Source organism: Peromyscus eremicus, chromosome 8b (assembly GCF_949786415.1).
Source record: "Peromyscus eremicus chromosome 8b, PerEre_H2_v1, whole genome shotgun sequence".
NCBI classification, from domain to species: Eukaryota; Metazoa; Chordata; class Mammalia; order Rodentia; family Cricetidae; genus Peromyscus; species Peromyscus eremicus.
The window spans coordinates 40707751-40719627 of NC_081424.1; the positions used below are offsets into that span (position 1 = coordinate 40707751).

The 11877-nt window shown below is 39.4% G+C and overlaps 1 protein-coding gene across 1 annotated transcript in view; it reads left to right on the forward strand.

Annotated features, from left to right (window-relative positions):
- Positions 1–3172: 3172 nt before the first annotated feature.
- The window catches only part of Vta1 (vesicle trafficking 1), a 14051-nt gene continuing 5346 nt past the window's right edge, over positions 3173–11877 (forward strand). Inside the window, exon 1 of the mRNA XM_059272471.1 lies at positions 3173–3414. Within this exon, the coding sequence (XP_059128454.1) occupies positions 3240–3414 (175 nt within the window). The 5' untranslated portion in view covers positions 3173–3239. The remainder of the gene's footprint in view (positions 3415–11877) is intronic.

Here is an 11877-nt window from a genome sequence, read left to right on the forward strand (position 1 = left end):
AGAATTGAAATAATTCATTGTATCTTGTAAGACAATAATAGAACAAAACTACAAACAACAGCAAAAGAAACCATAGAAATAGCATAAATATTTAAAGACTGAACAATACACTTGAGAAGAAGCAGTGGATCATTATACAAACCAAGGAAAAAAATTTTTAAATTTCTGGAATGAAATGAAAATTAAAGCACAACTTATCAGAACTCAGGGATACAACGAAGACAATTGTTACTGGGGAATGTAAAGCTATAAGTGGCTTCATTTAAAAAAAAAACAAGGACATTGCTAATAATTAATTATAATAGTAATAATAATAATATAAAAAAGCCAGCAGTATCCTTCAAACATTTTGGGGAAAACAGAAACCTACCAAACCCCAAAGAAGTAGGCAGCAAGACCTAATGAAGGACAAGGCAAAAGCTAGTGAACCAGAGGCTAAAAGAGTACCATCATATCAACCCAAAAAAAAAACGTGGTTCTTTGAAAAGATACGCAAGACTGAGAAACTCCTAGTAAAACTAATCAGAGAGAGAGAGAGAGAGAGAGACAGAGAGAGAGAGAGAGAGAGAGAGAGAGAGAGAGAGAGAGAGAGAGAACTAGAATTAATAAAAATTGAGATGCAGAAAAGATTGTTATAGAAGATTCCAGTGAAACCCACAGAATCATTAGCGAATACTTCAAAAACTTATATTAAAAGAAAACGACTAGAAAAATCTAAGGGAAAGAATTTCCTAGACATACATAATTTACCAAAATTAAATAAAAAAGATATAAACAACTTAAAAGGACTCATAGCTAGGAATAAAAATGAAGCAATCATTTTTTAAAAGTTTCTCCACAAAGCAAAAATAAGTAAAGAAACAGACAAAAAATAAAGGACTAGTCATATTCACTATTCAATCCCCCCCCCCCCGCCCCCAAGACAGGGTTTCTCTGTGTAGCGCTAGAACTCCCTCTGTGGACAGATTGTCCCTGAACTCAGAGATCCGCTTACCTCTGCTTCCTGAGTTCTGAGATTAAAGGTGTGCACCACTGTGCGTGGCATTATGGAATCCTAATGACACTTTACGGAAGAGTTAGCAGCAATACTTCTCAAGCTATTCCATGTAGACGGAGAGAAGCAACACTACCAAACTCATTCTGTGACAGCACCGTTACCCCAGTACGAAATGAGGTCAGGCTAAAGGACACTAGGTATCAATATTGGCCATAGACATAGCTACAAAAACTCTAATAAAAATACTTTCAACCACAATTCAAGAACACATGAAGAAGATCATAAACAATGGCCAAGATGATTTTATCCCAAAAGAGAATGTTGGTTCAACATGTGCAAGTCAATAAAAGCTATATACCACATAAATATACTTAAGGACAGAAATCACAAGATCATCTCAATAGATGCAGAAAAGGCTTTTGACAAAGTCTAACATTGCTTTATTACATACATACATTATCATTATGTTATTTATATATGATTCATATATATATGTATCATATATATATGAAAATACCATGACAAAACCCTAAGGCCTTTACTTTATATATTAACTTTAAATTTATTAAATTATATAAAAATAAATATAAGCACAAAGTGTAGAAAACACACATAAAGTATCTAGAGAGGTCTACTACAATGTCATTGGGAGCAGAATGATCACAAAATTTTAGGTTTAGGAAATTCCATAGCTTCAGATTTTAGTTCTCGGCAGTCCTGGGATTTCAATTAAAAAAAAAAAAAATTAAGATAAAGCCTTGCCGGGTGGTGGTGGCGCATGCCTTTAATCCCAGCACTCTTGGAAAGCAGAGGCAGGAGGATCTCTGTGAGTTCAAGGCCAGCAGGGCTACAGAATGAGTTCTAGGAAAGGTGCCAAAGTTACACAGAGATACCTTCTCTCGAAAAAAAAAAAAAAAAAAAAAAGTAAAACCTCAAAATTGAGAACTGTGGGGGGGGGGGGGAGCAGGGGCGGGGGGAAGAGATTACTGAACGCGACAAATGAAATGTAATTCCTTAAGGATGCTACCATGGAATGGAAAGGAGGCACAAAAAAACATCAACTTGTAGAAAGAAAAGGTGAGGTATGCTGTAAAACAACCTGAGTCAAAAGTGTTGAATAAATATCCAGGACTCTATCTTGACAAGTATTAAAATAGGATAACACTTCCCAAATGTTCATCATCTTCCATGAATAATAAACTTACATAATATTAGTTCGATTTTCATTAATTTCCACATATTTAGCTTTCAAGTTTGAAAAGGGCTATTTAGTCCGGTATGTGAACATGCAAATTTTTAATTTAAGACTTAAACATAGCACTTCTCCGGTAAGAATTTAAAGCCTCTAAGCCAAAAAGTAGTGGGGCTCTTTCCAGTTCAGACTTCCTCCACATACATGTTTCCACTCTCTCTCTACAGTTTCTAGAAAGGCTGCAAAGTGTACTTATTTTGTGTGTGAGTGCTTATAAAATTTTATTTTGTGATCATTTGTTTGATTAAAACTATTTAACTCCTCCCCCCCCCCCAAAAAAAAAAAAAAGCTCTGTGAGCTATCAGTAAGCATACGGCTGTCATCTCTACTAACTGGAAAGCTCTAGGTAATGGATATTAAGTTCAAAGCCTGCTTTGGCAACTTAGTCACAGACACACACACACACACACACACACACACACACACACACACACACACAAAGAAGGAGTCGGGGGAGGGATGGTAGGAGAGAGTTGAAAGCTGAGAATGTAGTTTAGTGGTAAACAATGCTTGCCTAGAATGTTCCCAACAAAGGACACACACACAGGACAGAGACAGGGGGGTGTTTGGGAGGGGGAAATGGAATGGTTAATATATTAAAAATTAAGATTGGGGAACTGGAAGTTATATTTTCCTTTCTCCCAGTCCATGAACTCTACTTTCTTATTTTTCCCCTTTCTTCTCCTTCCTTTTGTTCCGTACACACACAAAAAAAGAAAAAGCAAAGCAAAAAGTTAAATAAAAACGCTTCTCTTTTTCTTACCAGCAGAGAGCGCTGGTGCCGCGTGCAACCCAGGAGCCTCACGTGATCTGCGTTCTCCCCGGCCTCGAGCCAGGCAGCTAAGTGTGACTCCGCCGGGCATCCGTCGCCGACAAGCCGACAAAGCGGGGCTGAGCAACGGAAGAGTGGGCGGGCTTTGCCGCGCTCGGGGGGCGGAAGCGGAAGTGTTTGTGGCCGGCTAGTAGGAAGTGGTGCTTCCGCGAGTGGAGATGGCGGCGCTGGCCCCGCTGCCGCCGCTGCCCGCGCAGTTTAAGAGCATACAGCATCATTTGAGAACGGCTCAGGAGCATGACAAGCGGGACCCCGTGGTGGCCTACTACTGTGAGTCCCTCCGAGTCGCCGCCCTCCCGGACGGTGGCTGCCCGAGCCCACGCGCCGCCCTCGGTGCAGGAGGCCCGCCCCGCCCCCTGGCTGTAAGCCCCGAGCCTTGACCTCCGGCCCGCCCGCCCGCGGAAACCCCAAGCACCCGAGTGTCCCCTACCTCTGCTAAGCCTCGGGACTGACTCCCACGTGCTCCTGAGTGGTCTGCCCACTCCTCCCAGGATTTCTGTGTATACACGAAAGCTACCTGGATAGTCGAGCCTTTGAGATGGGGTTGAAACGCAAGTGGGGGTGTCCCCGCGATGGGAAGGAAGGTAGACTAATAGAGAAGTCGTAACAAAAAGGGCGGGTTTAATACACGGTTCCGTGGCGCGTATCTGCTGCTAAACACTTGAGTTTGACTGCTCTTGACTTTGGTTTCCCTTGCTCCTCTGTTCCTTTGTCATCCTGAGATTGACGAAAAGTTGAGAAGTGTAGTAACAGTTTTCCCAGTTTGAGATTGTATAGGCTCTACCGCCAAAGGGAAAAACAGGTCTAACTTTGTTCAGGCTTTTAGAGTTGGTAAAGCGGGTAGGGCAAGTAGTTTTATATAAACTATGTTTTGAATTTTATACTCATGTCTTTGTTGCAAGAAATGACTGTACTACTCTGAGCCCCTAAACAACTTTCAGAATAGAGAAACTCAGTATGATTTGTCCTCTGCTGTGAACATTGCAGGACGTTGTTAGCAAAAATCTGCACCAACTCATCCCTTCCCTTCTCTACATGTACCTCATTTCTCCAATGTGCATGGATGTCATCACACACCTCCCCCCATAGTTGCCAAACTCCTCGTGATTTAAGATTTGAAATGTAACCTCTCCTGCAAGCCATAAGATGACTGCACTTCATCTTTGTCAAAATTGAAGAGTATTATTTTCATCGTTCTTGCTCTTTTAACTTCCTCAACCAAGTCCTAATAATCATTCATGCAGCATGTAATTGAGCCTTTTTACCTGGTGCCGGGCTTTCCTAGGTACTGCCAAAAGCCGTTCGTAGTACTGAGAGGAGGTTGCTGAGACAGTACTCATGCATTCTATAAAGTAAATCGGGAAAGGGAATAGAAGTACCAGAACAGTGTAGAGGGGGTTTCATTTTCCTTTGTTCAGAGGGTACTTCCCTGAATTGACAGTCGAAGCCAGTAGTTCATGCACATTTGGGGAAGAATGTACCTTTAGATGGAATAAAAGTCTGAAGGTCCAGAAGGAAGTTTAAAAGAGGAGCTAGGATACTGGCTGTAGAGCCAGAGAGAAGCTGGTACATGAACAAAGAAGCAATGTCTCGGAACTGAAATAGGGCCCTTTGTTCCCCCTCTGAGCGAATCTTTATTCATGCACCTATTACTATGCACCTTTGTGACTACCCAGGATCCTTTCCTTCCTGGGTCAGTATGCACATTCTTGCCATTTGTGTCTAAGCTTGTTCCCCATTTCCTTTGTTTAGACTTACAAAATTAAAATTAAAAAAAAAAAAAAAAACTAAGAGAAGTGTTTCCCATGACAGTCCCCTAAAATTGAGCCTCATCATTCCACCTTTGAGGTGAACTTGAAGTGGGAGTCCACTCTTGTTCTCACCCTTCACTGGTGGGGACCTTTGAGCCTGCTGCCATCTGGTTTTCATGCCTATTTCAATTTAAGTGGAATCCCTCTCCCTAGAGTCATGACTAGGCATTTTATGGCAAGTCCGTTTGGCTGTAATACAGTTTCTGTTATGAGACTCATATATATAAGATCGTAAATGATGTCCATACAGTGTTTAGGGAACGATGGCAACATACTAATGTACTCACATTTGGTGTTACTAAAGTTTTTAGTTTTTTACTCATTTGGTGACTGTGGTGCTGTCTCTTTGAAGTGATATTTGCAGTTCTCTGAGTTTTAATGAAGGTCAACTGCTATTCATATGTTAATTAAACATGTGCTTTCCTTTTGAACTGTCTTTGTTGTTTTGCCCATGCTTCTATTGAACTGTCTTTTTCTAATGATATATACTAATCCTTTGTTGCATGTATTGCAGGTATGTTCTCCAGTTCATGGCCTGTTTTTTCTTCAGGAAATTCTTTTTCCAAAATGCTTAATGTAAATTGTCTATCAGTTTCTAGGATACTTTCTAGTTTTCTAGGCCTTGATTTCTTCTGTGTACTCACTTGGGATTTGGTTTTAATTTGGGATTAAGACTGTAAATGAATCTTTTATCAATTATAGAAAATTACCTTGTTGCTGCTTCCTTGTTTTAGCTGTTGTGAAGTTTTGTTACATATATGTTATTCTTTTCCCTTAACTTGCTTCTCTTAATTCTTTCAGCTATCTTATCTCTGTTATGCTGTGTAACTCCGTAAGGCCTGACTTAACCTCCAGGTGTTCCGTTGCTTAACACATCCATTGAGTTGACTTCAACTTTTATTTCTTATTTCTGGGTATTGTTTGTTTTCAATTCTGCCTGACCATTTCTGGTAGTTTCTTATTACTGAGTTTATCTTTAAACCTTTTAAATTAGATTTATTGCCCCCCCCACACACACACACCCTGTATGCTCTATAATCCAAAAGGCTTTTAATGCCACCATGATGGCACGAGCAGAAAATTTCATACTGAGAAACATTGTTTTGTGCTTCAAGCTATTGAAATACATAAATTTATCTTCCAGGCTGGAGAGATTGCTCAGTAGGTGAAACGCTTGCTCTACAGACAGGAAAACTGAGTTCACAGCACCCACATGAAAGAGGTCACAATAGCACGAGTCTGGGGAGGTCAGACAGGTAGATATCAACAGCTTACTGCCAGCCAGCCTGGCTAGTGGGGATGAACTTCAGGTTCAATGAGAGACCTTGTCTCAGAAAATAAGGTGGAAAGCAACAGAGGAAAACACCCAACATTGATCCCTGCTTCCATGCATGCCTGCAGAGAGAAGCAGATAAATGCACCAAAAAAAAAAAAAAAAAAAAAGATTATTTGTGGTCTCTGTGTACAAAATATTTATTAAACAAAACTCTCTGTCTTTACTTGGGTCCAATCCCTAGTACAGATATCATTGTAGTTAGGAGTTTCTAAGAATATGAAATCCAAACTATGTTATTTTTTAATGTAAAAATTGAATTTAGTATAGATGAGTGTACCAAAATCTTCACTGACGTAGCTGAGAGATTTGGCACAAAGTTTTAGAGAGCACTTTGGGAAAATGTTAATATATATGTAGTGAAGTGGTTCCAGTTTGGGGAAACTTGTGTTTAGGAAATAATCACAAATATTGTAAGAGCTTTAAGCAGAATTCCGTGAAGTATGTATGATGTAGATTTTTTTTTTTTTCTTTAATAAAGCCAGAAAATGTGTAAGTACCTACAAATAACAGACACTGTGTGAAGTATTCTGGACACTGCTAGCTCTGGTCCTGTAGTTAATGCAACATGCAGGAAGATCTTTCCGTTCTCAAGTTTGCTGAGCATCATGGCATACATCTGTAACCCTAGCATTCAGGTGCTAGAGGCAAGAGGATCAAGAGTCCAAGGCCGCCGGGCGTGGTGGCGCACGCCTTTAATCCCAGCACTCGGGAGGCAGAGGCAGGCGGATCTCTGTGAGTTCGAGGCCAGCCTGGGCTACCAAGTGAGTTCCAGGAAAGGCGCAAAGCTACACAGAGAAACCCTGTCTTGAAAAACCAAAAAAAAAAAAAAAAAAAGAGTCCAAGGCCAACCTGGGCTGCATGAGAACCTGTCTCAGAAATAGTGCTAGGGAAATACCTCATGTTAGAGTACTTGCCTAGCATGTATGGGGCCCAGATACTACACACATTTTGCTATAAATAGAGATGTACAGTTTCAAAGCACAAATTTTGTGTGTATGTATGTAAATGTATCACAAATATACAAATAGATACTATGAAAACGTTAAGTGTTTTCACTGGTAGAAAATTATATAATTGTTCAAAAATTACAAAGTGCATTTTATAAGCTGAATAGCTATACAAAAATATAGGACAATCTTGAACCAGTCAGTGGTGGTGCACACCTTTAATCCCAGCACTTGGGAGGCAAAACAAGCCGATCTCTGTGAGTTTGAGGCCAGCCTGGTCTACAGAGCGAATTCCAGGACAGTCTGGGCTACACAGAGAAGCCCTGTCTCAGAAAAAAAACAATTTTATATAGATTCATAAGCAACAGAGTGTTTGTATGTGTGTGGTATTTTTCCTTTTGATTGCTTTTCCCCTTTGTGTTAAGTTGGTGTTTTTCATATTATAACAAATAAAGCCATTGAAAACAAAAACCAAAAACAGTTAAAAGGCATAGGTAGTGAGGAAGTTCAAATGTTATTCAGAGAAAATAGCAGTGTCTTCAATGGCATGGTGTCTCCAGATTGGATTTTGAGTCATATTTTGTAGTTCTGATGAAACTGAGTTGCCTTTGCTTCCTGGAGCTTAACTGACTTACTCTTGTTTCTATGCCTTGCAGCCTCTGTTCTGCTCCATGACTTCTTCTCTCACTACACACTCCATTCTTTTGTTGTTGTTGTTTTGGTTTTTTTTGTTTTTGTTTGTTTTTGGTTTTTTGAGACAGGGTTTCTCTGTGTAGTTTTGGTGCCTGTCCTGGAACTCACTCTGTAGCCCAGGCTGGCCTCGAACTCACAGAGATCTGCCTGGCTCTGCTTCCCAGTGCTGGGATTAAAGGCGTGCACCACCACCGTCTGGCCACACTCCATTCTTATCCTTAAGGTCGTAGCTTGAATGTCAGTGTTGTTCCTGGTAGCTGTTGGGCCTCTGGTTTTAGGTTCATCTTCTTGTGTTTTCTGTGGCTTTCTTCTGGCTACCAGCTCATTTGCCTGTCTTCTCTTCTAGATTGTGGACTTGGGGAGGCTTGCTTTTCTTCATTCAGTTACTGTGCCACCAGAGATAATTTGATACCAAAAAGAGCATTTACTGGATTGACTTGAATATTAAGGTAACAATGGTCCTTAGAGGAGAACTATGACCACACAGTTAATCACAGAAATTGACAGACAACTAAAACTTATGTAACTCTTGGCATTTATAATAATCTTTCTTTAGGGGCATTTGCTCTTGCAGTCATTGTGCTAGAACCAACACCTGAATGACAGGTGGAGAGGAGAAATGTTGAATGAAAAAGTTGTCAGTGATAAGTAATTAGCAAAAAGATAGGGACATAATCTGGGGAGAAACATAAGTAGAGGAAATGAAGGTTAGGCTTTCTGCTCCTAAACCTGTATTTCTAAGCTCCTCCCCTGTCCTGGGATGTTTGGGGATATTAGTACACTGTGTGAAGATGTATTATTGTGGTTGGTGTAATAAAGAGCTGAACAACCCATAGCTAGGCAGGAGAGAATAGGCGGGACTTCCTGCTAGAGAGGACTCTGGGAAGAAGAAAGGTGGATTCGCCAGTGAGACTCAGGGGAAGCAGGACATACAGTATGGAGATGAGGTAACCGGCCACGTAGAAGAATGTAGATTAAAAATATGGGTTGATTTAAGTTATAAGAGCTAGTTGGAAAGAAGCCTAAGCTAAAGGCCAAGCTTTCATAATTAATAAGTCTCCATGTCATTATTTGCAGACTGGCAGTCCCAATGAGCAAGTCTGCTACACTCCCCCTTTTCTTTAATAAAACCAGAAAATATTTGAGTCCCTATTAACAAAACTACATGATAACAATTTTTGACACTGCCAGATTTGGTGCTATAGGCTAAATTCAGAAAGATATTTTTTTTTTAAGTTCACCATAACTGAAGTATAAACTTTCCAATTGGTCTTTTAAGATTCCTCTGGGGAGTGGCATTGTAAAGCCATAGACCTTTAGTGACCATGAAAACATGTTCTTCAGACCTTGTTTGTTTATATGGTCACAGAAAGATTAAGTAGTTCCTCAGGAAGTTGGGAATACATGTAACTGTTTCAGTCAGATATGATATAGCACATAAAAGCAGAAATGTTTAACTTAAATACCAAAAATGTTGGTTTTCTTTGCTAATGATGATAAGGTACATGGAAATTAGCATTAAAGATACATTGCCTATTATTAATTTGTTCTTAATCATACAGAAAAAGGGATTTTTAAGTTAGATAAGTTTAAACCAATGGGAAGAATATTGTTATCTTTATGGTTTCAGAACTTAAATGATGAATTGGGAGCATAGTTTTGTCTGAATTTTTTTATTATTATTATTATAGGCCAACTCAGGATACTGTACTGGCATGACAGGTTAGCAGTAATACACAGAATGATCAGTTTTCACTTTATGCATTAGAATCCCATTACTTTTGTTTGTGAAAGTATATGGACATCCATATTTTGTTTTATTAGTATAGTCATTTGATTGTTCTCCTTTGGTTATGTAAAACTCTTCAGAAAACAACAACAACAACAAAAAGAACCTGTGATCTCTTGAATGGAGCTGTGCAACCAAATAGCACCTCTTACCTTTCACTTCCTTCTTTGCCCGCCCAGATAATTTAAGCCTCTTTGGTAAGGCTTGCTTTCCAAAATAGTTACATTTGACTGCTCAAAGGTGAAAGCCCCCATCCTTTTTTAATAGAACAGGATTATATATAATAGTTCTCCATAGGCATATTTGCGAAGTTCCTGCCTTCACTCAAAAGCTTCATTTAGCAGTTAGGATTACTTTTGTTTTTCTATCCTAGGCCTTAACAGGTGTTTTTGTTTTTGTTGTTGTTTGGTTTTTTTATTTGTTTTTTGGAAGGGAAGCTTTGTTTATTAAGACTCAATTTATTGTTGTTTCTTTTTGGAAACAGTGCTGGAACTCATGGAAGGGTAACCCTTTGTTGTCAGGACTGCACAGGGCGTTTTAGAAAAGCATTGTTGGAAGTGGCAACAGTTCCCCCAGACACTACATAAACAAATACAAATTTTTAGAGTAAAACTGATGTTGGGAAGATGGCCCAGTCATCAAGTGCTTACCATGCAAGCGTGACCACCTGATTTTGATTCCCAACACCTGTGTAAAAGCCAGACATGACACCATTCCTCTGTAATCCCAGCTCTCAGAATGCAGCAACAGGTTGTTCTCTGAAGCTGGTTGGCTAGCCAGTCTAACTAATCAGCAAGTTCCAGGTTCAGTTAGAGACACTGGCTCTAAAGTGAGGAAGACACCCAGTATTGCCCTCTGGCGTTCATGTGCACATACATTCACACATAACCCCACACCCATTTTTTCCTGCTCCCTCTGGAAGCAATACAGTATTGTTTTGTCACCTTTGAGAAACATTAGTCGGAATAATACATGTTTATGTTAGACAATTTGGAATACATACAAAAGAATACAGACTCACATGGCTTCCCACTTGTACTCATTACAGGTAACATCTGCCTGAAGTAACTAAAATGTAAAGCTATGTGCAGATTCACACCTGCTATCTTCTGTAGCTTGCCACCTTACCTTTTTAGGCTTCAATTCTTTTGAGAGAAAAATGCTTGATTATGCCAATGATGATGACGATGATGATCCATGATATATCAAGGATTCTTACCAGATTAAGATCTTATTTTATAGTGAAATAATCACTATGTGAAGAGAACAAATAATACATTTTTAACATGGTAGTCCAGTTGAGTAAACTGTGCATAAAGGAGACAATGGTAGTATAAAAGTGTCCAACATAAAACTATTTTTAGCAGTGATTTTTATGATATGCTCATAGGGTAAATCTAGTATTTATCATTCAAGTCCTTTATGGTGGGATGATAGAATGTTATGTCACTGTGGAAATGATAGTTACATTTATTACAGAACATACTGTAAAAAAGAAGTAAGTATGAATTATATACTCTACTATATATAATTTGTGGTTACATATACATAGCACATATATAATGCTGTGTACCTGTGTGCTGTGAGAGCTAGAGAGATTCAAGGTTAGGAGACTCCAGCCAGACTATACCTAAGTAAAATCCTAACCCGTTATTTGGTTACATGACCTTGGACAAATTGCCTCACTTGTGAAATTTATTTATTTTTAATGTCGTATGAATAGTAGGCTGTTATGACGCTTGCATACATCATGTAGTTGATGGTACCCACCCCATCACCTTTCCTTCCCTCCTCCCCTCCTCCCCTTTCTCTTTCACAGTAGTCTCCTTTCCACTTTAACGTCGTCTTTCTCATTTTACCCCGGCTTCCACAGAGAAAATGTGCTATTTGCCCTTCTGAGTTGGCTTGCTTCACTGGCATGATGATAGCCAGTTCTATCCATTTTTCTTCCAATGATATGATTTCCTTCTTTATGGATGGATAAAACTCCATTTTGTGTGTGTATGACACATTTTACCTACTTGTTGATGATACCTGTTGGTCATATAACTTGCCTATTGTAAATAGTGTCTCAGTACACATATATAGGTATCTCTCTACTAAGCTGGCCTTATTGCTTGAGTGGGTAGTTGAGAATGGTGTAGGTAGATCACATGGTAGTTCTGGGTTTTGAGGAAGCTCTATCCTAATTTTTATGATGGTTATACTAATTTACATTCC